Source organism: Sycon ciliatum, chromosome 13, assembly GCF_964019385.1.
Source record: "Sycon ciliatum chromosome 13, ocSycCili1.1, whole genome shotgun sequence".
Taxonomy (NCBI): Eukaryota; Metazoa; Porifera; class Calcarea; order Leucosolenida; family Sycettidae; genus Sycon; species Sycon ciliatum.
In genome coordinates this window covers 23,252,318-23,277,910 of record NC_088655.1, presented here as the reverse complement: position 1 = coordinate 23,277,910, position 25,593 = coordinate 23,252,318, and the positions used below count along the sequence as shown (strand labels likewise).

The 25,593-nt window shown below is 45.8% G+C and overlaps 1 protein-coding gene across 1 annotated transcript in view; it reads right to left on the bottom strand.

Annotated features, from left to right (window-relative positions):
- Positions 1 to 25,593, bottom strand: part of LOC135829396 (hemicentin-1-like) — a 137,617-nt gene that overhangs the window by 46,392 nt on the left and 65,632 nt on the right. The window contains exons 52-69 of the mRNA XM_065341804.1: positions 25,391 to 25,546; positions 24,972 to 25,084; positions 24,357 to 24,534; positions 23,566 to 23,745; positions 22,600 to 22,749; positions 21,825 to 22,121; positions 21,106 to 21,405; positions 19,870 to 20,022; positions 18,185 to 18,341; positions 16,416 to 16,609; positions 15,975 to 16,097; positions 14,538 to 14,678; positions 13,642 to 13,772; positions 13,266 to 13,378; positions 11,949 to 12,043; positions 11,139 to 11,261; positions 10,422 to 10,571; positions 324 to 475 (exon numbers count right to left, since the gene is read on the bottom strand). Coding sequence (XP_065197876.1) covers positions 324 to 475; positions 10,422 to 10,571; positions 11,139 to 11,261; positions 11,949 to 12,043; positions 13,266 to 13,378; positions 13,642 to 13,772; positions 14,538 to 14,678; positions 15,975 to 16,097; positions 16,416 to 16,609; positions 18,185 to 18,341; positions 19,870 to 20,022; positions 21,106 to 21,405; positions 21,825 to 22,121; positions 22,600 to 22,749; positions 23,566 to 23,745; positions 24,357 to 24,534; positions 24,972 to 25,084; positions 25,391 to 25,546 — 2,906 coding nt within the window. The remainder of the gene's footprint in view (positions 1 to 323; positions 476 to 10,421; positions 10,572 to 11,138; positions 11,262 to 11,948; positions 12,044 to 13,265; positions 13,379 to 13,641; positions 13,773 to 14,537; positions 14,679 to 15,974; positions 16,098 to 16,415; positions 16,610 to 18,184; positions 18,342 to 19,869; positions 20,023 to 21,105; positions 21,406 to 21,824; positions 22,122 to 22,599; positions 22,750 to 23,565; positions 23,746 to 24,356; positions 24,535 to 24,971; positions 25,085 to 25,390; positions 25,547 to 25,593) is intronic.

Genomic DNA, 25,593 nt, shown 5'->3' with positions numbered 1-25,593 from the left:
CTCCCTCTACCTTTCACTCTCTCCATCTCCCTCTCCCTCTCTTCCTCCCTCTCTCCCTCACTCTCTCCCGCTGCCTATCTCACACCCTCTCTCCCTCTCAATCTCCCTACCTCCCTGATTGATGGCAGCCAGTTATCCTTCGTGGGATCCAAATGCAGTCACTAACCCCTACCAAGTCAAGCAAATACTTGCTACTAGTGTGGCCGGCTAAATCAGAGTGTATCTGATATAAGCTTCAGTAGCACCATTGACTAAACAAGAGCGCACATGCACACAAATAAATGCAAAAGATGGTCACAATCAGTGCAGAGGGCTGCTCTCACCGCCAGCCATCCAGAACCATGACCAAGTATGTGGTAGTAGAAACGGATATGACAGTTTCCATCAGTCGTTGGCGGGTAGTAGGTATCCGTTACAAGGAGAGCGTAGTCAGTATTATTGTGAGGAACGCTAGCTTCAATGTACATGTAGTGTCCTGGACAGGAGAAGAGGGCATAGGCTGATTAGCAGTGCATACTGCAACAAGGCTTGAAGACCAGACGCATTGTTTTAGCCTATGTATTTGTTTTTATCACCTTGTCTCAGTGTGCAAGCAATTTCTTTGAAAGGTCTTTTTGATAACGTAATCCTGCTGGTAGACAGTAAACGCCAGCGTTCCAGTTGAGCTATTTGCCCTAGTAAATATGCACTCTGATAAATATGCACTCTGATAAATATGCACTCTGATAAATATGCACTCTGTTAAATATGCACTCTGATATGTAATAGCATCTTCGGAGACAATAATGCAATAACACTCAAAAACATGTTCTTCAAGTGCCTGAAGTGTGTCCTTATTTTGCTGTGTAATATGTACTCTGTACACATTTTGTATACACACTACACATTTGTATGCACACACAATGCATTGTCAGCTTCATACTCTGTTTCTGCGTGTGCCTGTGCTGACCGGATGAACCTTCGTTATGGGCTGTATTAGACTGCATGCCGGGGGAGTCAGGACACAACAGCCTCCACATGACTTACTGTTGAATATGGCACTGTTGAGGAAACGGACTAAAATAACTCTAAGTTCGAACTAAAATAAATCAAAATAAACACATTTTCCGAAGTTTGTGCTAATTTTCTTACTATTGTTAGGTACCTCCGCCCGTGCTACGTCATTCTCACCTACGTCATTCTCACCTTTCGTTCCGTTGGCCTGGGTAGCTACTTGCGCACCCATCTCTCTCTCTCTCTCTCTCTCTCTCTCTCTCTCTCTCTGTCTCCCTCTCCCCCTCTCTCTCTCTCTCTCTCTCTCTCTCCCTCCCTCTCCCCCCCCCTCTCTCTCTCTCTCTCTCTCTCTCTCTCTCTCTCTCTCTCTCTCTCTCTCTCTCTCTCTCTCTCTCTCTCTCTCTCTCTCCCTCTCCCTCTCTCTCTCTCCCTCTCTCTCTCCCTCCCTCTCCCCTCTCTCTCTCTCTCTCTCTCTCTCTCTCTCTCTCTTTTTTTTCTCTCTCTCTTTCTCACTTGATCTTCCTCCCTCCCTAGCTGCATTCCTAACGATGCCTGGTCGTAGGCTATGATTCCGAGACCTCCGGTCGGATGAGCCTCGCCAACCACATCGGCACATCGCCCCTACTCCCCTTTGTCTTGTTGTCCAGCGTCATTACAGTTGTCCTCTTCCCCTGATTATTAGTAGGGCTGTGTTTTTTAGTAAAAAAAAAAAAAAAAGGTTTCCCATAGCTACCCAGGCCCTATATATTGCGTCAACTCTCTTCAGATCTCTCTCTCAACTCTCTTCGAATCTCTCTCTCTTTCACAATGTAGTCGTTTAGTTCCTCTTGTTCTCCGTCTCTCCGTCTATGATAAATGTCTTCCCACTACTAGTACCTGTCCCCAGTTGTTCCTTCGTGTCTGGGATGGTGAGTCCTTCTGGACTCAACATTGGCGCCCGGCTTTTGCCGAAGCCCACGACCCTGGGATTCTCGTGCTCTACCGACTGGCCGCATAATTCATCTCGTCCATATCAACCTCGTCTCGTCCATATCAACCTCGTCTCGTCCATATCAACCTCGTCTCGTTCATATCAACCTCGTCTCGTTTATATCAACCTCGTCTCTCCTACGCCAACCTCGTCTCTGTCAACCTCGTCCCGCCTATGTCCACCTCGTCTCATCATGCAGGTCAGCTACCTTTCTCTCTTTCTTTTTTTTGTATGCGTTCCTTCTTCGTCAAATTTATTTTCGGTTTATTTGTTTCGTGAATTTTTTGTAGTGTGTGTGCGCGCGTGTGTTCACAAAATACTACCAAGTTAGGGGTCCGATCATGGTGAGCCACGCTCTAATTTTTGGATGTTTAGCGAAAGTGTAACTAGGCTGTATTAGCCGTGCAAAATACTAGTAATTCACGTTCCTCGTCAAACTCCAATAGTTATTACACACTATAAGTAGTACAGGAACGTTGTAATGAAGTGCATTTTTAGTACACACTTTTGTGAGATCCGTGCGCGCCTGCAATATGTGTGTGTGTGTGTGTGTGTGTGTGTGTGTGTGTGTGTGTGTGTGTGTGTGTGTGTGTTTTCTCCTTCAGTCATTTTTTTAATCTTTTTCTCTCTTTTTTTCTCTCCGCGAGGACACGGGATTTTTTTCATGGAGGGGTATTATGTTAGGTACTTCCGCCCGTGCTACGTCATTCTCACCTACGTCATTCTCATCTTTCGTTCCGTTGGCTAGCTACTTGCGCACCCATGTTTGCCATAGCTACCCAGGCCCTATATATTGCGTCAACTCTCTTCAGATCTCTCTCTCAACTCTCTTCGAATCTCTTTCTTTCACAATGTAGTCGTTTAGTTCCTCTTTCTCTCCGTCTCTCCGTCTATGATGAATGTCTTCCCACTACTAGTACCTGTCCCCAGTTGTTCCTTTGTGTCTGGGATGGTGAGTCCTTCTGTACTCAACACTATTCTTGTATCCTCGTGTTTTTTCACTCCAAGTGCATAAATCCTTTCGTAGTTTCATCATTCTTTTTAGTCACGAATTCCACTGATCATTAATATTATTATTATTATTATTATTATTATTATTCTCGTATCCGTTCCCAAGGGGAACTCAAAACAATGGCGTGGAAAAACATAAACAAAAATATAAACATGGTGATGTGGAGATAATAGTGTTGTATACATTGAGTACAAAATAATACAGATACAATCAGTGCTTCGGATGCCTGTAGACCCTGATATAGTAGTGAGCACAAGCACCGTCCACACATGTAAGACAGTCCATATGTTCATGTGATGGCCGAGCAGATGTTGCCCCATCTCGTTCGATCGGCCGCAAAGTCCCGGAGCGTGTCTAGCCTAGTGTCGATTAGTCTTCAGTGCAACTGCAGTTAGCTTGCAGTCTTGCTGAAGGGTGGTTACCAGGCAGGACCGAGGTGCTACCTTCCTGTGTTTAGTTGTTTCCTCTGCAGTTAGGTATGCCATCATTGCTTGGTTCCCTGGTGTGCCGATTGGTTGGAGAATGTGCCGGAGTAACCGCCATCTAGCTCGCTTCGCAATTCCAGATATTTGCTCGGTGTTGGTGAGCTTATACAGATCGTTGTTTGTGATGATTTTCGGATAAAGGATGCCAAGCACGTGACGAAGCGGCTTTCGATCGCTCTTGTCGAGGGAGTCTTCCAGTGCCTTTGACAAGCCTGCGCAGCCAATGCTGTACGTAAGAATCGGGAGGACGTATGCGTTGTACAGCCTCATCATGGTGTTAGTTGTTAGGTACTGTGGCCGGAGCCAAATCTCTTTCATGCGCCCAAATGCCTCTGCGGAAAGGCTAATTCGCCGTGCTACATCATAGCATGATCCATCCAAGGAGCCAAGTGTCTTTACCGTTCTCCAAGGCTCCTGTCCACGAATAACGGACTGGTGTGTTACTGCTGACTGTGCCGTTGGTTCTAGGTATATTCTGATCCATTCTGTTTTTGTAACGTTAACTTTTAAATTCCATGTGTTGAAGGTGCTCTCCTCAAGCAACAGAAGCTGGTCAAGATAGGCTTTGGACGTTGAAATAAAGTTTACGTCATCAGAATAAGCTGTTTCTGCCGGTAGGTGTTCATTTGCAGCTGGTCTCGGTGGCAGGACTGAACGAAGGTCACGCAGAGCGGCTTCGAGGTAAACTGTAAATAGGACCGGCGAAAGGTCATCTCCTTGAGGAATGCCTTTCGTAGTTGGAAAGGCAGATGATTTTGCTGATTCCACCCTGACCTCCAGAGTGGTGTTTGACATGAGGTACCGATTGATGCGTAGCTCATCATCAGTTGCAATCTGTTCGCTGCTCAGCACACTCAGTAGCTTGTTTCTGTTCACAGTGTCAAATGCTTTACTGAAATCAAGGCCAAGAACATGAATTTCAGTGTCAAATCTTTCCACAAGAGACGAAAGCCACCTCTTGCACCAGACTACGTCCGCCGTCGACCTGTTGCAGCGAAAGCCAGACTGTCCTGGTGACAGAAATTTCTCCACTCCCGGTCGGATTCTATTCAAGATGATAAGAGAGAGGCTCTTCCTGAGTGAGGTTAGCAAAATGATTGGACGGAGGTTAGCAGGAGGACCTTTCGGTTTGCCAGGTTTCTGCAGCGGGATGAAGGTGCCTTCGTCGACTTCGATTCTTCGATGATTTTCAAATACGTTATTGAGCATTGCTGATATGAGATTGGCTATTGTTGGTCGACTGTACTTTAAAAGCTCTCCTGGTAGCTCATCAGGACCACATGCACGTCCATTCTTTAGGCATTTTAGAGCGCGAGTGACTTCGGCCTGGGTAATGGGATTGTTAATTGTGACAAGAAAACGTTCTGGAATACTTTATTTGTCGTTATGGTTGTGATATGAGTGCACATAATATAGCTCTATTCATTGCATTATCTATCTAAATAAATAAAGAATATAATAGATGCATCTGTAACTGCGTTGCACAGATATGTCCATTCACGGCGATCCAGTGCTCGCTGAGCCATCAGCTGCAAGTCCCTTGGAGTCCTCAGACGGCAGCCGACTCGCTCCGCGTCTTGATTCAGCAGGACTGGTAGCGTGATCCGCGGCAGAGTACTGGTGAAGGAAGTTGGCACTGCAATGGTTTGAGCTACATTCTTTGTTGTTGGTACTCTGATTATCCGTATTATCCGTATTCACATGGCCTTTGCCATTCATTCAGTATATTAATGTCATCAATAATGATATTCTTGTTTGTATTAGTTTATGTGACACCATTTTCTATTTTTCTTTGCCTGCCTGCCTGCTGGCGGCCTTTTTTCGCATGGTTCGGTGCAAGCGAATTTGGGCGAGCCCATTGACGCGGGAGCACAAATAATAATAATAATAATAATAATAATAATAGATGCAGACATGGCCAGGCAGCAACGAGTTAATGGACGTTCAAAGGATTTTTATATTATTCAAACAAACGGCGAGTAGACAACAATTTGATAACCGCACTCGGTAATACAAGCTGGATCGACATTTGTGTTCACTGTTATCATGTTTTGTAAAACTGTGGAGACAATGTGCAATAAAACGATGAAAATGTGAAGAAATTGTGTAGAGAAAAAAATAGGGATTCAAACAAGTTTTCGTACAACACTCATCAGGAATCTTCGTTGTACGAAAGGACACTGAAAACAAAATTGAACTATTATAGAAAATCTAAGTTAGAGAAATAACACTAAGAACAACAGCAGTGAAATTTACAAGTGTGAATTTTAACAAAGAAAGCGAGAGCAAAAACGAATGTGTGTACTAACACTAAACTTGCAACTGAAAAGTGAACAAAGAAGAGAAAGAAAGAAGGAAGGACAAAGTGATAACAAATAACAGCAGTACATTACACCTAGAACATTAACGGCCAAGCTTGGCCGCACCAAACATGACACTTTACTTGAACAATTTCAACCCAATTATACTATCTTTCTGTATACACAAATTAGGCTTATACAGACGCTGACAGATGGCTTCCAAAACCTTTAACTGTAGTCCATAACCATGACGACCACGGCACAATACAGTGAATGAAGAGTCGGAATACAAATTGCAACAGTCAGGACTAGCCAACAGATGATTGTACACTGAAGACTTGCTACCACAAAACCTACGCACAACACTAACATTCTCAACAGCACTCTCACGATCACCACAATCGTCGCTGTCCGACTCATTGCTCCCTTCACCGTCCGTCCCATCATCTGCTTCCTCTGCGCGCTCTCTCTCTCTCTCTGTTATCCCGCCTGACATGGTCCATTGAACGGGACTCGGCCGTCACCCTGCTCTCACGTCCCTCCTTACGCTTTTGTCCGTTGAGTGCGTAGTTTCTGTTGTAGTTGGCTGTTGATCGTCTTGGTCTTTCAATAGTGGACTTGGATGGTGGATTAGTTGTTGTTGCTGTAGATTGCATTGTTGGTGATGGTGTAGGAGCTGCTAATACGCAAGGTGAGTCTTTTTGGGTTGGCAATTGTAGTGCCAATGCCCCTGCCGGTGTTGCTCGTGGTCTGTCACTGGCAAGCTCCAACGCCGCAAGAGCCGACGGCGAAGGATCAGGAGGAGGCAGTGGGACCGGGACCGCAAGCGGCACCACCCCAGCCAAAGCCGCCGGGGGCACTGATGAAGGAACCACCGACGGCAGGAGCAAAGGCGGCGACACAAACTGGCCCGATGAGCCACCACGCCCACCCTCCTCCACCACCGCCACCAGCGACGGCGGAGCAAGCACAGTCTGTGAGCCAGGATCCGCAACTTGTGTAGGTAACGGTTGTTTTCTAGGTCGCCCTCGCTTCGGTCTTTGTTGTTGTGCGCAAGGTGGAAGTATGTGACGTGGTGTGTGTTGTTTGATGCGTGCGTTCAGGTGCTGAACAGTCCTACCAACATATCGACTAGCGCATTGTCGGCATTCAAAGTTGTAAATAAGATGACTAAGGTGAAAGGCTGGTAGGACGTCCTTCCGCACCGTAAACGCACACATCGTCGTAAAACTGGCACAAAGTGTACTGCATAGTATGTTCGACGAACAACGGACTTGACTGCACTACAAACTTTAGTCGACTCCTGTCCTTTCCAAGGCAAACATAAATAGACGGGACAACGAGCACGACCAAACAAAGGAGCCTTAGTAGTTTGTTCGACTTTCAACAACTTCTGCAACAAAAGAGCTTGACTTTCTCCGGTCAGTTTTCGTTAAGAACGGGTACCCTGAGTTTTTGTTTCAGAAAGGACAGCTTTGAGATGGCAGCAGGCGCGGCCTCAGGGTGTGGACCAGCCAGAGGACGACCACGATACCGGTACTGAGTGTGATCGCAGGCTGTGGAAGCTAAAGAAGCATGGCTTCAAGCAACCGCCCAGAATGAGCCAGGATGGGGAAAGAAAGATGGCCAACTTCAAGGACGAAGTTTTGGCAGCATATGGCAAACAAAGACCTCCCAAGCATAATATGACGCAAGAGGAACGCGACGGACTGAGAGAACTACGTCATGACCCCAGTGTAGTGATAAAGCAATCCGACAAGAGCAAGAAGCTAGTAGCTATGAAACAGGAACTCTACCTGGAGAAGGCAGAGGCACTTCTGTCTGACAGCACTATGTACAGAAAAGTGGATCTAACTATCACTGCGTATGAGAAAGAGGTTAAATCCATACTGGAAGAGCAATGCACGAATATGGATCCTGATCGTCGGACTGCAATACTCCCTCATGACACACGATTCCCGGAACTATACGGTCTTCCAAAGGACCACAAGCAAAATTTGCCCCTCCGACCTGTTGTCTCTGCTTGTGACAGTACAGTCACAGGAATTTCGGTGGTTCTCGAACGCATATTGCATCAACTACTTGCATTTGTCCCATCACACCTCATCAACACCAAAGACGCGCTAGACAATATCCGCACCATATACCCTGGCCTTAAAGCACCTGCTGGAACGATTCTGGCTACGATGGATGTGGTGGGTTTGTATCCCAGCATACCGATCGAAGAGGGCGTGAATGCCGTTAGTGACGTGCTAGAGCAACACCATAACAGAGTTGATATGCTCGGGCTGAGCGTGACCCAAGTCAGGACACTACTGAAGTTTGTTCTGAGTCATAACTACTTCAGATTTGGCAGACAGATCTACCACCAGCTAGATGGGGTTGCTATGGGGAACAACCTGGCACCTCCATTTGCCATCCTGTTTATGCACACCATTGAGACACGACTTCTTCAGGACTCACCCTTCCAACCTATTCTGTTCAGACGATACATCGACGATATCATCATCCTATGCACACATGGTAGGCAGCGCCTTCTGGAGCTCATAGAAAGATTCAACGCCAGCCACGAACGTATCAAATTCACGCATGAATTAAGTTGTGACAGTTGCTGCATAGACTACATGGACGTAACGATCGCGGTTGGGCAAACCGGAGAGCTGTCATTCAAATTGTTCCAGAAGGCATGCAGTAGTGGCCTACTGGTGGATTATTCATCGGCAGTTCCTCACCACACCAAGTTAGCCGTCGCTCAATCTCAATTCCTAAGGGCACAGCGACTATCGTCTAACCCCATGATGCAAGCCGAGAGCGAACAAAAAATACACAAACAACTGCGCATAAATAACTACCCAGACAGTATCATATCGGAAGCAGGGGAAGCTGCCAGGAAACCTCGGCGTAGACGACGCGGTAATCCCCGCTCTGCCTTCCTTAAACTACCGTTCAAGTCCGATGAAGTACACCACCATGTGAACAAAGCAATACGGAAATACAAGTTGCCGGTACGTGTCGTATACGAGCACTCGGGCAACCTCAGGCGTCAACTGTGCCGTTCGGCGCTGTTACCACCCAAGTGCGTAAACGAGCCCAACATTACTGAAAAAAGACAAAGAGGACGTCCACTAGGGCCTTGCATTACCTGTGAGATTGGAGGCGAACGAGTATGTATGACAAAGAATGTAGTCTACGAATTGCAATGCAAATGGTGCCGGGAAACGTATGTAGGGGAGACGGAACGCTCCTTGGAAACAAGAATTCGGGAGCACAATGGCGAGGCACGCTATCGCACTCTCGATAAGCCATGGGGTGACCACGTGCGCGACAAACATTCTGGCGAGAGTATAGCTGCTGCGGATAGTGTGTTCTCGGCTGTGTCAGTCCTGGCAAGGGCAGGCGACAGAGCAAGCAGAAAACTGCGAGAAGCTGTTGAAATCCGCAACTTGCGGCCGCAAGTAAACACTAATGCTGGCTGGGCACTACTGTGAATATATCGTATCTGGATATTAATATAATTATCACCAATCCCTTTCGCCACCTTTGTAGCTGACACATTTGGCGCAAACACAGCACAGCACAGTATATTTACTGCTCCTTTGTAGAGTGCACATCATTGCAAACCTGATGAGGGCTATATGCCGAAACGTTGTTTTAACTACGAAAATGTGTTCGAACGTTGCAGTGTAAATAGAAGGGAGCGAGTCCGCTCCATCTGTAATTCAGAAAGGACAGGAGTCGACTAAAGTTTGTATGGCAACCGTTACCTACACAACTTGCGGATCCTGGCTCACAGATTGTGCTTGCTCCGCCGTCGCTGGTGGCGGTGGTGGAGGAGGGTGGGCGTGGTGGCTTTTTTATGGAAAACAGATGTGTGCGGTTTAGCGAGGTCTGACTGTAATCTAAAAGTCCTTTAAAATTCCATTAACTCGTTGTTGTCTGGCCATGTCTGCATCTATTATACTCTTTATTGCACCCATAAATCTTCGGTTATCGTAGGAGTTAACCGTTGTTAGCAGTAACGTACTATTGCTTCGCTGCTGGCCTTTATAACGGGTTGCATGACCCTCCTTACGTGTGTGCACAATCTTGCTCTCTCTACATACTGCTGTGTATCATAGACATCACATGCCCACGCTCTGCGCATGCGCAGATTTTCCTGTGCACACAACAGAGCTTGCTGTCTTTCCAGTTTCCTTGCCTGCAGTCAGCTTTCAAATTCTGACCCACCCTCCTCATCCCATTTCATACTCTTGCACTCCACTCCACATATTTTGAAACACACGGATGCGGACACTCCTCCGTAACTGGCCTCTCGCGCACTACTATTAAACTCGCATGGGTCATAAACCGCTCCTGCTCAACGCAGGCCGACCCACCAACTCGCATGGATCACAAACCGCTCCTGCCCAGTGCAGGCCGACCCACTTGGTCATATACAGCTCCTGGCCTCGGTAGGCCCACCACACGATTCGTTAACGCGCACTCAATTGAGGCCAGCTACTCTGCCCGACATTCCTATTCTTCCAAACTCACTCTCTTGTCTTTTGGTGTGTCGCGTCTTGCACAACGTGTGTGTCTACTCTATACTCTAGCATGGGGAGTAGAATGTTAAAATTGCTTTCTCCACGCTGATTCTTCAAAATAAATTCGATGAGACTTGCCTAGAACATATCCAAGGGTATGGTCGTATCTAGGGCCCGTGGAGATCGTTGGAGTAGACCCAGAATGGTGGGTCCAGTCCAGCTTATCACCACCAGTGTTCTTCCAGTTGCACATACTCGTCTCAAAGTCACAGTCACCGTTGTACACCGCTGTAGGGAAAACATGATAGAACATGTGGTGGGTGAGGATGATAAGCCGGTGCCTGCAATTATATAAATATCAGAAGTACTTTAAGCAGCGCGAAGGCGCTAACGTAATCAAGGCTATGAATAAGGTTTTAGTGACGGAAATCACTGATATGTCCACAAAAAAATTGTTTCATTTCATCGGACTTCCTTGTGATATGTGAAGGGTGATAACAGGAAATCTAACCTTGTCCATAGCCTTGAATATCAGAAGTAATTAGCTATTTCCGAGGCAGTAATCATCAGATGCAACAATTCACAAATCCAAGGGTCCTTTTTCGTATCAAGGCCATAGAGCACTTGCGGATGTGAGCAGATGCCTCTTCAGGCACATCATACATGCACAATGAACACAAAAGCTTCTATAAAAATATAGCACCCATGGATACACCTTTAAATGGAAATGGCACATCATTTGCAGTTAGCATTCAGAGAAGGTATAGTTACTTGTTCAAGTCATAGGCTGATCTTATCAGTTGCATGCATTTGCGCAATCTTTCAAGGAAATTTTTTCATTAGAATCATACGTACGGCATCCCACTTCATCGGAATTGTCACCACAGTTGTTAGCATCATCGCATGCTGCGCTAAGCGGCACACAGTTTCGGTTCTTGCAGGTGAACTGACTGGCAGTGCATGCCTGGATGGTCTTAGCTACATGCCGAGCAGCATAGACATGAGAACACACACACACACGCACACACACACACACATGCACACACATACATGCACACACACATGCACACACCCATACACACACACACACGCACACTCACACACACACACTCACACACACACACACACACACACACGCACACGCACACACACACACACACACACACACACACACACACACACACACACACACACACACAAACAGGATATTCAGATACAAGACATGCGGTGAGCTGACCAGGCAGTTTAGCAAGTGGACCACCCTGAACTGAACATTCACACAGAAAATTTCCAGATACTCTGCAGTTCCCCTCTCCAGAGATGCCAGTTTGATGGTATGCAAATGGCATGACTGCACTGACAAAAACTCATTGGAAGGCATTTTATTACAGCATCTCATAGCACAGTGAGAACACCGGCCAATACAAACAGAGTGGGTGTTAACCAACCACGGCAAGGAAGGGAGAAGAGGAGGAGAAGAAAAAAGGAACAGGCATGGATAAGCAGTGATTGCAACAAAATGAGAAACACAAAATCAAAGTCAAATACATAACCACACGGTGGGCATTTAGGGGTATGATGGGATTCTGACACTCCAATAAATGGTTTGTCACCTGGGCAACTTCGACCCAGAAGAAAAAAACAAAACAAGAAAAATGAGCTTACGTGCCGCACAATTGATGAACTGGATATCATCAATAGCTACATCGCTCAGCGCGCCACCTCCTCGGATTTGTTCAAACGCAATGCTAAAATTGTACCTGGAAAGGGGAAAGGATGCAGACAAAGAAACGAGTCATTTGACCTACTACAGGTCAACTGAATGAAGTGAGGTAATACGGGGGGGGGGGAGGGAGGGGGTGCTTCCTGTACAACAGCATGAGTCTGTTGCCAGTGAACCTGCATATGTCCGTCTATTCTGCAGTGCTGTGTGATAGAAGACTCCGATCAAACCGATAACCAAGATTGTGCAACTCAACGATCCCCCCAGCGCATGGTGGAACTATTTTTTGACATCAGTCTTTGGCGGCTGTTTGGCTCACTGATGCCATCATGCGTAGCCAGAGATCAAAGTACAACGAATTTGTACATCACAGCTACTGTAGTCGAAGCAGAACAACGGACGATAGATCGATGTGTTCTGAACCTGATGAACTCTCACCGTATCTACAAAACATGCGCGGGAAAGCATACACACTTGATCATACTTCAGCCAAAGAATGACGCAAATCCGCCGTGGGTGAACCCATCGCAGTTCGAGATAGGAGTTGCACACTCTTGGTACAACCCATCACCATAAAGTGTGCTTTGTCTGAGAGTTTGCAATACCGTAAAGTGGGTGTGCAGAGATTTTCCATGCGCCATACTAGGACGGTGAAAGCGCACCGATGACACAGATCCTAACCTTGTATGACCTCAACATGTTAAACAGGAACTGCAATTGTATATTTATTTTAGCCTCCAGATCCAAAAGGGGTTTATAATTACAAGCGTCGTGAGTTAGCTACGTCATTACATTCCTGTAATCTGAAGATCACTGCATACACAACCTCAGTCAAAAGTCATTATCTATCACAGAGTTATGTGTCCTCGAATGTATCTTCCTCAACACTGCCCAAAGCTACACAAGCGCCCCAGTGTCTGCTCCAGAGCCGGGTGAGCCGGGTAATCCACCCGGTTGGGCGGCGCTTGGACCAGGTGGAAAATATAGTACCGGGTCACCTGTGACGCGGTTGGTACTTTACACGTTCGAACTCACTTTGAAAGGACTGGCTACATGGCTTGTATGTGTGACAGATCATGCAGAGGCACTAGGCGCGCGTCGAATACATGTGTACCCGGCTCCGACCCGGTTGAAATGGTTGCGCCAGGTACACGTGTACCCGGCTGTCCTACAATCCTAGAGCAGACACTGTGCCCGCTTCGAATCTCAATCACATCACTATGAAATGGGAGAAGGTGAGAACAGCAGAACTAGCCTACCTTGTTCCAATGAAAGCTGATCCTAGCCTCCAATAATCACTCTGGTTTCCCGTTGTGCTCCAGAGAACATCCTTGTGACGAAATCCTGTCCAAATGGCAAGAGAGAGATGTCCCTATATAGTCGGGAGACAATAAAGTACATACGAGTCTCGTAAATATAAATAATGCCATGGACAAAAGAATGCAGGGTATTCGTACCATTGACCGAAGACAATGTTTTGATGATGCCGACAAGATTAGGCAGAACTAAGAACACAATAAAATAGGTCTGTGTTTCTAACGAGTCAAAATCGGTATAAACAAGCGTGCATATCTGCCACCAAAATGACAAGGAGTATGGAGACAATAATGATTATTGTGCTGTCATCTAGCATACCTGATGACGTCCATACACATGATACCAGAAATTCAGACGACACGCTGGTCCAGTGCGCTGGAAGTTTGTAGATTCGTAGTTTGTATACGCACCATTGAACATGGTTATGCCCTCTGTGTACATGTAGTAACCTGAATAATCAGAGAAGAATAGCGGAGTACAAATGAATAGAATTCAAATCTTGAGATCCACAGTGCACACCTTGCGGAATGATCATGAAAAGGCTAACGCTGAACATTTATTGGAGCAGCCGTCTCCTTAAACCTTTTTAGTGTAGCTGTGCCTGACTTTGTGCGCATTGCAGTGCTGCGCGCATAGGGTGCGCTCGTTTATCTGCCTTCATGCTACGATGCAATCCTACGGAAAAAGATAATGATGTTTGGCAAAAAAGGCACTGATTGCATGATACTTGGTTGGAGGCCTGGTTTTCCGCATTCGTAGAAATGCCACCATTCTTTCAAGGATCAAGCGCAGATACAGCTCCTATAGCGGTGGGAGTTGAGGAGATCAGACCTACCAAAGTGGTCAAAAACCGAAAAAATCCAGTTCACTGCATCCATACTTCCCTCGAGGGCCAAATTTGAACCTAGCATACATGTACATTGTATGTGCATGGGTAACTTGGGCACCATGGCAACAATGAAGACCTCACTGCACGGATCGTTCTATTCTTCAAGAACATGCATCATTTATTTAAAATCTTTTAGAACGCATCACGCAGCTTCATAAGTGAAACGTTGAATTGAAATTTTTTTCTGAAATGATTTTGTGAAAAGCAGTGATTGAGTGTGAGCCAGTGCTGCTCACAAGCCTAATTTTACAAGCAGAATTGTCCATTCAAAATGCAGCCTAACAATCAAAGTGGTGGGGTGGGGAACACAATTTAAATTCCGTACCCTGTACTGTTCCCGTGGTGTGGTCTACAGATGGTCCAGTGCCTGGAGTGCTGGTGTTACCGGAGTGTCTGTACCAAAGGAAGTCTCGAAAGATGGCATTCTTCCAGTTGCATTCGCCCGTGTCGAAGTTGCACGACTTGGCTGAAAGCATTACATCAGGTACATCACAATGAATACAAGATTGATATATGTAGGCAAAACTGCATAGCAAAATGACCATGAACTTGTCACTGTGATCATCACAGAGACACAATTGCAGCACTGATTGGCAATATCACCACGACTTGACTGCTGTGAACATCACAGGGAGGTGAACCAGGCAAAGCCTTACCCCTTTCCTGAAATCTACAAAATCACCCGATGGTCATCAATCACCACTTTCATGTTCACATTCAATATTTGGGATTGGAACAGGGGATTCAGCAAGAATCATTTCACTGTACGTATGAGCGTATAATAGGGCTCAAACAGTTAGTCCGATTCACCGGTTTAAGACCGGTTTTGAAAAGATAAAGGTTAACCGTTTGTGTAAAGGTTACGCGGGTACTTTTTTGAGTTTTCGAAGTACGCATTTTTACCGAGTTTTGGCAGTTTTACAACCTATTGTGTATGTACCCATGCATACATGCACACTACATAGTACCATCCGTGACAATTTGAATCAATTTCATGCCATCTTTAATGCTTCTGGTCTGTGAATAGGCGTGAATGAGCATGCCAACATGTGCATGGATAAGTCCTTAGAAGCAAGTCTGCACAGTACATTTTTGACCAAGTATATTGTACAATAGTGTTCAAACTAGCCACAGGCAAGACTGCCGCAGCTAATAGGGTATAACCGATAAACCGACCGTTAGCGTGGTAGTTAACCGTTAAGGTGAAAACCGTAGCCGTTTGAGCCCTAGCGTATGATACTTATTGACAGAAATGACATAAATGTGTAATAAGTGTGTTTATACTAAGACCGTACAATACTCACTATTCGTATTTCCCGCTCCTTCACCATAGCAACAAGAGCCTAGCAAGTGTGGAAGAGCGCATGCTCCAGTGGTTCTCTAGTTGTATCTTCCTTCTTGTCTACTCTTTGGTCTAAGTACTTGGTCCATATAATTATTCAATACTACAAAACCCCTGTGTTCTGGAAGTGCGAGGGGACTGCGAGGGGACTGCGAGGGGACTGCGAGGGGAATGCGAGGGGACTGCGAGGGGACTGAGAGGGGACTGCGAGGGGACTGCGAGGGGACTGCGAGGGGACTGCAAGGGGACTGCGAGGGGACTGCGAGGGGACTGCGAGGGGACTGCGAGGGGACTGCGAGGGGACTGCGAGGGGACTGCGAGGGGACTGCGAGGGGACTGCGAGGGGACTGCGAGGGGACTGCGAGGGGACTGCGAGGGGACTGCGTTTGGCCGGGAGCTAACACCTGTATTGTAACTTACAGCAAGAGTCCTCGTCTTCAGTAGAGTTACCACAGTCATGGTTGAAGTCACACACTTGACGAGAGTCAATGCACAGTGTGCTCTTGTAGCAGTACCACTGACCAGGCAAACACATGGGTGTTGCTACAGTGTATGTGAACATCGTGGAGAGACACGGGTGAAACAGCAGCCACAAAACATGACATCAGGCCAGGATCAAGATACGAGACTCTTTTTACATGATTACTTTTGACAGCATCCAATGGCATCACATTCACTTCATTGCCTATATTCAGGGAATGTTTACACCGGTAGCCAACACTACAGCATTTAGAGCAATGGTTCTGATGGTAGCGACTTTGGAGATAATTCTAAGAAAGTTGGTTGGTTGCTCACGACACTGGAGCCAAGAAGTTGTAATTCAAGCATATGATTGAGTAACTATTTGTGATAGGAACTCACGGGTGGGTGGCTCGGTGCCTAGGAATTGAATGTCATCGATGGAAATATCTCCCGTATCACTGTAGAATCGGGTGGCATTGAATAGTATGTAGAAATCTTGGCCATTGCGCGGAATATCAACAACTGCTTTCTGCCAAAGATCGCCTCGATTCGTGAACATTTCCAATAATGTTCTGTTCGACCCATCTGCATACCTGCAGGTGGAAAAAGAGCCCGAGTGTACTATGTTCAGGTGATAAGTCGACAACTTATGACCTGTAGAGAGAAGTTGGGTGGACACACTTATTCCCAAAGCATAGCACAGGAGTCTGCAGAATTGCCATCATAAAGTGCAAATGAAAAAATGCATCCATGACCTAAAAGCCTTTGCAAATTGTTCCGGAAAAATTGGGACTGATAATACGTGTCTCCAATATGGCCATGTTCCTCGTTTGCTGATGTACGTTGTAAATAGATCAAAATACAGAGTATGAGTCGACCCCCCCCCCCCCCCACACACACACAGGAGCAAGCCACAGTCCACTCCGCCTCACTCCTACCACATGCTCCTGTCACTGCTTGCCGTAGCTATCAGTCAATATCTCCATCCCTCCTCCACCCCCGAACTACTTTATATCATTCTGTGTCATGAGGCTGCATCCAAGATGTATGGGACAATGCATTTCAAGTATTATCCAGTACAATAGCCCAGTTGAGTTGGTAAATTTCTTAGTACTTACATGTACATGTATTTAAAATCTTGTGGGACGCATAACGCAGCTTCATAAGTAAAAATTTGGTTTGTGAGCAATACTGGCTCACACTCCATCACTGCTTTTCACCAGAAAAATATTTTATTTCAACGTTTCGGTCATGAAATAACCATCTTCAGGAATGAAGTGGGCACACCGGTTAGGATGGGTTAATAAATGAGGAGTGCTGCGAACTGATAATAAATGTACACGTATCGTTGGTAAATGACCACTTTTATAGTTGCTATCTTCTTCCCTCTTCACACTTTCATTTTTCAAATCTTTTATACTACTTCCGTTTTGGTAGGAATCAGAGAGGCAATCTCTGGTGAGAAGGCAGTACTGTCTGTTCTTTAAGCGAATAGACCGATCCCCTTAGTATTGTCTGGGTTCGAGCAAGAGGGCAACTCTACTGTCGCGTGGGCCCCTACTCACGCGACCTGAATCACGTTGGCTGTGCGTGACTTCTCGCATGCGAAGTGCAGAGCACGCGAAATCTACATGCACTACAAGCCGGTCTACACAAAATGTCGGAAGGACTTTTGATTTGGGCTGTTTCGTTTGTGTTCAGACATCTTCTTTTTAACGACTTCACGATGCCTTCTCCGGATCATTGATTTCCGAGCTGCACCTACTGTCTGGCATTAATGTAGTCTTTATGAAAAATAAAGAATACCGTATTTCCCCGATTATAAGTCGCACCCTTTTACACTAAACTTCATTTCCAACAAAGGGGGTGCGACCTACAATCGAGCATGAATTACTACTGAAGTGAATATATTGAAACGATATGACAAGGACCTGGAAATGGGGCTGCGACTTACAATCGGGGAAATACGGTAATAATTATAAAGTAATTTTGCCTACCCTAATTTAGTGACTACTGTCCACTGATGAGTGCCACTCAACTTTTTTGAAATTAGTACATCTAACACATACTTATGGCTGCACAATTTGTTTTATTCATTGCCACTTCACGCTTACTGTCTCCTCGACGATTGTTTAAAAGCAAAAAATATAATTATAAAATAAACTCACTGGATTTGTACAGATAACCATCCTATGGCTGCACCATACATGTGGTACCAGAAGCTCAGACGCGAGTTCATTGAAGGCTGCGAGGTGATCAGCCGAGAGCGTAAGATTGCGCTGTGGCCAGACACTCCCACAGACGTCTCAAGGTATACATAGTGACCTGCACAGCGGGACATTCAGAAGGTCATGTATGGGCATGGCATGGCTATACACTTGTAATGATATTGCCATCACAGGGTGCCGCTAGGGTTTACCGGGTGTTAGCGGCCGTCGTGAGTTCCCTTCGGGAACGGACACGATACTTTACTTTCTTTGTTACTTTTTTACCATCACAGGAAATGCGTGGCCATAACTTCGTTTAGGACACAGAGCACGTCGATTCGCGCAATTTTCTTCAATAGATTCTGTGTCTAGACAGGGTTTGGGAGTTGAAGCAGCCAAGCCCCCTAATACGGCTAGCCGATTACAGCAAAACAGACGTACTTCTATGGTGCTTGGTGTTATCATTGTTGAATGTTTCACAACAGCAGACGTACGGAGCGAATCGGATTCGAGGCAAGGTCTTCAGTACAAGTCGTCAGAGAGAGATTGTTGCAGAGAGAGAGAGAGAGAGAGCTCGACTGAGAAACAACGCAATATAAAGGGCCTGGGTAGCTATGGCAAACATGGGCGCGCAAGTAGCTACCCAGGCCAAATGAATAATACGATAGTGCGAGAAGTTGTAGGTGTGAAGCGGGAAAAGGTGCATGCCGTGTGTATGAGTGCGTGTGTACATGCATATGCGTGAGAAAGGTCGTAGGAGGTCGTTGGTGTGAGAGTGCGTGCATACATGAACTTGTGGACCTAACATTATTATAAGCAAGAGGTGACACCTTTTGAGACCAAACAAACCACAATAACAAAATCTAAGAGTTTCTTATTGTCCCCCAACTCTAATGCAACTAATTACACATCAATTAATTTTACGAAACTTCATTGGCAATGCTGTACACAGCAAGCTCTTTCGGCCATAAATGCCTCATCAGTACGGACAGGAGTGTTTAGAACCTTCCCAGTTGGAAGGCTGTTGGAGTGCGCGTGCTAGAGCTGTTAGCCAGTTAGTTGTAGACCGTCAGTACCGTCGGTCAGTGTCGTGCAATGTTATCGCATGAGCTGATTGTTTAGTAACTGGTGGACATCATAGCGTAACTTGTAGTTCCTTTGTCCTTTCTCCTTTCCAACAAAGAATGGCGACCGTAACAGGAAGATGACAACTCCAGCTAATAACATGACAATGCGGTCTAGGTACAATTCGAGGCAGCAAAGCAACACACCACCCAACTTGGGTGGGTCAGCACTATCAGAGATGAAAGAAGGGGAAGCTTTGCGAAAACGTATTGTACAAAACCGGACGCCAATATCTCGCGGTACTTCTCACCCGTGACACTCTTATCTTGTAACAGTCGTGAATAGTTGCTTCATAACTCGTTTCCATGTGAATTCTTCTATTAAAATATATTTACTGGCTCAGTATCCGAGATAAATATATGTTACATAATATCATTTGAATTGCAGTAAAGAGACCCTTATTGTAGTTGATGAGTGAAGTTCATGAAATCTAAGCTCGCAAAAGTATTGGTATCGTACCTTGCCCAGCTCCACCCTCTACTTGTATGCAGCACACAAATTGCACTACTGCACATCCTTACCAGTAGAATTGCGGTATGTGTGATCAGCTTGCGGACCAGTGTGAAAGCTCGCTGTGGCTCCCTGGGTACGATACCAAATCAGGTCTGCTCCACGCTCATTTGTGTAGTCACAGAAACCTCCCGCTTCAAAGTCACAGTCAGCCGTGTATAGTGCTGCAAGTCAACAACATCACAGGCACCAAACTATTAGAGTTCCAATCTCTTACTTTTAAAAACCTTTCACCACTGCAGTGTACTGGCACCCGTCCACTAACGAACACTTCTAGCTGTACTGTTGTGGCTTTTGTGAGGCTGTCTAGAGTATTGGGTATTTCGCTCCTTGACATTCGTCTTGTTCAGCACTCTCGGTAGGCTGACATGGGCATAATGCGTAATCCTGCTGCATTACACATTGCTGACTACTTTCGTAGTTTGAGCACTCTGGCGCTAGAGCAACGAGTTGTATGTGCAGGCGCGCACCATGGGGGGGGGGGTCCACAGGGTTCGACAAACCCCCTTTCTGTCAGCCGACGAAACGATTCAGATCAATCCCAGTGAAGTGTCAGTCCTGATGCACAGGTTGGGGTGTGTTCTCACACTTAGTGCAATCTGACTTTGATGCATTGAGCCGATATGCAGGGGCGGATCAAGGAGGGGTTCCAGGGGGTTCTGCGGAACCCCCTAAATTTCGTAAATGTACTACTGGCAACCATATGCGTGTCCGTGCACATGTACCAGCTATTCAGTTTTGACTATACTGGAACCCCTCCCCCCCCCCTTTAGAGATAGCTGGATATGTCGTTGATATGCTTTTTTGTTCAATAGAGTTCACTGCGATTGGTTCCGCCAATCACAGTGATTTGGCATAACAATGTGTAATGAGCTAGCTGCCGACGACTAGGAGGATGTTTCAGATTATAATTATTGTCGGTCACCATTTCCGAGATAACGCTTCTCAGAGGGATTACTTGGCATATCTTTTGATCAATGAGACACAAGCAGTACAGGTTTGCTTGAAGGGTGTAAGTTGAAAGCAGGGATTGCTATTTCAAACTCCTACTTCGAAGAAGAACACCAGATTTCAAGAATAAAACAGCGACCATTGAGAAGGTATCCGGTGCTTGCACAGCACAACAGAGGGACAGCCACCATATAAATCCCTGGAACCAATCCCCTAAATCATGCACTAACTCAAAGAAGAAATCCTTCTGCATTGCTAGCTAAGCACGAAGTAGCGTTAACATCAACCCCACTTACGTCGAACATTCAAAAATAGCGATTGGACATCTGTTCCCACAGCGTTTGTAGCAGTACAAGTGTAGCCTCCACCCTCTGACTTCCGTACGGTGGGGATAGTCAGTGTGCTAGTGTAAAGAAATGGGACGGTTTCGTTAGCCACAAGAACCACTGTGCCAACAGGGATGGCACTTGATCCGTGATTCCAGGTAATGTTCGGCTCTGGCACAGCACGGAAAGTGCAGCTGAGTCGAACATCCGTATCCTCTTCCCTGCTGCTTATAAGCAGACCAGTGTCAGAGCCGGAAAAATCAGGTTTTGCTGCACAGGAGAATGAACAAGACCAAATCCCACTTTGCTGGTATGCTCAATACGTCGTGGTAAACATTAGAATGGCCGAAACAGGCAGACTACAAATGGTTACATGTAACGTGTGGCCAATGTCCCTATGTTGGTAAGTTGCCGACAAGGCTGGTAGCAATCAACACAGTCATGCAGTGACAATACAGATGAATGATATACATGTACATTATCAAAGAAAGTACTGGACATCACGCAACGGCAGTATAAGGAAAAGGTGGTTTGTAAACTGCTGAACTGAAAAGTATTTACTGTGATGTCAATAAATAATTCTTCCTCCAGAGCATGCGCCGAGTGTGAATACCAACTGAATGGAGCGGTTGTCAGTTGACAAACCCCCTTTTCTTTTAAATACATTATGAATCCAAAAAGTCACCAACCTTGAACTAGAAGCGAGATAGTTGTGCTGTTACTGGACACGGAGTTGTTGACAGCGCAGGTTAGATTGTAGGTGTGTGTGTAACCTTGGATAGGAGCGCTGCTGACACGATACTTGGATGTGTGAAACGGGCCGGAGCTTGCCTCACGTATGAGCTCTGTCATTGTAGCTGGGAATTCTGGTGATACTGTCCAGTTGTAGGATGGCTTGGGATTAGCAAAGGTGATGCAGTCAATGTCGAATGTATCACCTTCCAATACCGTGTACTTTGTTTGCGAGTGATTGAATTTGGGACCAACTGCATTGGAAATACAAGCAGATTTGTTTTTTTTATGTGTGTGAGACCTTGAAGCATCCAAGCCCTAGTGAGACGAATTGCCTAGAACAGGATATATGCGATGAGTACATACTACCGTACATTCAGGAGTATAAACCGCACTTTGAACACTCAAAATCCCCCCCCCCCCCCCCCCGAAAAAGGGCATACGGCTTATACTGATGCAATGCTAACATTCAACGACATGTGCCCACTCCTTGGCTCTCCATCTGAGTCTACAGTGAGCATACTCTGTCCTTTTCCTTCTTCTATCCACATGATCACAACTTTTGAACATAGTTCAGCTACATAGAGGAATGCTGGATTACTGGTGGAATAGGAGCTGCAAAACTTTTAAAATATCAATGAAACTCGTACGTTGCCAATGGGCATGCCACTGGAGAAAGTCAATTATGATATTGAGGCATACACTGCTGTGGTGCACATTGCGTGACCGTACCTAGCACATCAACGTCGACTTGAACAGCTGCGACGTGTGAACCTGTGGTGTCTGTGAGAGATATCTCGCATTTGTACGTGCCCTTGTCGCCATATTCGGCACCAGTCAATCTCAGGATGCTGGACATGATGTAAACTTGTCGGATGGTATCTGCAAACGAGAAGAGTAGTTACACCATGGCTTATACATGCCACACCTAAATACCAAGTTATCAACCAGTTTTGCATGACCACCTCCCCATATTCCGCACTAGACACATAAAATTGCCATTGCATAGCATTTTAGACTCGTAACATGTCATTGCAATTTACTATCACCTGAAGATTGAATAGCCAGAGGTTTTAGAGAGTCTATTGGTGTTATATTTATTTCGTCCATCCATTCAACATTCGCGTCAGTTCTCTCATTTCACAGTTTACTCTGGTGTAAAGTGAAAAGGCTTTGCTGTCTGCTGTTATCAGGTGTCATTGGTGAATTGTTCGTGATGACGTCGTCTGAACACACAGCGCTAACAATACTGGTTTATACAGGCACCCTCTCTGCTGGTTTACTGCAGGTACTGTTAGACCAGGTGGACGTGAATGAAAGTTAACAATCTGATTTTTGTGGGTTAGCAAGGTGAAATTCTAAAGAACTCTGTCTCAAACCGACAAATTTCTGTCATGTACATATCGTTTTGCACATAGCGACTTCAAATGTTAAAAAAAATTATTTTTCATTAAATCGTTAGAATAAAATGTTCGTCAACATGTCTGGTCTTACAGTGGTCATCGACAGTTGGCAATTGAATCATACCACTGTTTTCTATTGTACTCTTACCATGGCTGGTTATGGCCCTCATCTCTGGGGTTGCTCCCCACATTAGCAATGGGTGCACATGCTACGAGATTGAGTTTAATAATAATAATAATAATAATTTTGTGAAAAGAGCTATAGCTACGAGAATACTAATAATACCATGCTTACCATAAGAGGATAGTGTACTGGCACTGACGCTGCCCGTGGTGGGAACTCGACCCAGTCCGATATGCTCCCACACGGGCATGGTGCTGGGGAAAGCACTGGCATTGCATGGGATCGATAGGGACTTTCCCTCCTCTACAGTAAACTTCTCATCTCTAGAAGGGGTTGATATGAAGGGTCGAACTGCATCATTGACAAAAAACCAAAACTTCATAAGTAAGAGCATTCACAAGTGTTTTGGAACAAGGAGATCACTTGTTATAGCATTGCATTGACCATTAATGGAGGTATTTGAGAATGGTGTGCGTGTTGGGGGGGGGGGGGGCGGGGCTAATAGTCTGGGAACATCAAAATTTGATACAAATGACACACTATCTGATGCTTGACAATTTCAATGTGAGCACAAACCTCATAGCATTACAAGACGTGGATGCTGGTCATTGTGCAGGTTCTTCGAGCATGGGCTGTGCGCCGTGTGTGTTAGTGTGTTAATGTGTGTGTGTGTGTGTGTGTGTGTGTGTGTGCGTGTGTGTGTGTGTGTGTGTGTGCGTGTGGGCGTGTGGGCGTGTGGGCGCGCGTGTGTGTGTGTGTGTGGGTGTGTGCGTGTGTGTGCGTGTGTGTGTGCGTGTGTGCGTGTGTGGGGGGGGGGCACATGTGTGTGTGTGCGTGTGTGCGTGTGGGCGTTTGTGTGTGTGTGTGTGTGTGTGTGTGTGTGTGTGTGCATATGTGTATGTGTGTGTGAGTATGCACCTGCACATACCGTACAATAATCTCTGTAGACCCAGGTTACATACCATTCATCAGCAGGTGGAAGACGGCCACTGCAAAGCCATTGTAATTGCCAGCTCGTGCTGTGTACATGCCAGAGTCGAGGCGCTGCAGGCGGTTGATTGTGAGGCGTTGACGATCAACGGAGAACACAAATGTGGATCCAATCGGATGCACAGTGCCAAGGGGCGACTCCCAAATGATCTAGTAGAGAAGACACAAGAATAAGACCAGAGAGAAAATAATACGTGTTCTACTTCAAAAATATCTGACTCGTATGATGGCATGCAAGAGGGAAGTGGTCTATGAAAAAGATCTCACTGTTCATATTAGAGCAGATTTTCATGAAAGACATTATAATAATGACTAATCATCAACATTTGATCAATCCAGGCACCTTGTGATCTGGTTTAACATATTATCATGAGGTGTATTCGGTAGTGCCAAATGATGTGTACCCGACACAAAGTGAGCAATGTAGAATTAGGCCATTTTTGTGCCAAAGCTATTAGTAAAGATTGCTATGAAGGGAAGGCATGAGCACGGCCGATATACCCCAACACTTAAACAGTCACTATTGCCACCAAGTGCCGGGATAAGAAATGAAGAGTGAAAGGCTCAATACCACGAGCAGCACGTACATCACTTGGCTTGATGGCTGGGTTGCCAGGGTAGAGCACCACCAAGGTAAACGTTACGCTCTGGGCCTCCAGCCGGGTGAAATTGGACTTGATGACGGAGAACACTGGTTTCACTGTGTAAACAATCAAAAGCAGCAAGAAGACATTGAGGTACTGAGATGGCAATGTGTTAGTCACCAGACTGTACGCACCTAGGGAGTGACGACACTAAATTTGTGCCGAAAATGATGATGGCATGTGGATGGTGGAACGAACATGGCGGACACAATGTGACCCATACATACTTGGGTTGAGTGGAGTTGGAAGAAACACAGCTATCCCGTATAGTCACGTGATAGATGCACAACCACTCTATAGCATCAAACCCCATATAGAACCTTCTCAATGCCAAAGAGAAAATGCTACAAGGATTCACTTACCTGCCACTGTTAACGAGAATGTGGTGCTTCTCGCGTATGTCCCTATTGGAGTAGCGAGTTGAGCCTGACATGTGTACGTGCCGTTATGAGATAGAGTTGTGCTGGCGATAGTCATGGTGCTGCTTGATTGTATTTGTTGAGTTCCCGGAATGGAAGCTAAATAGGAGAAACATCAAGCGACGACTACTATAAAAGCCAGATTG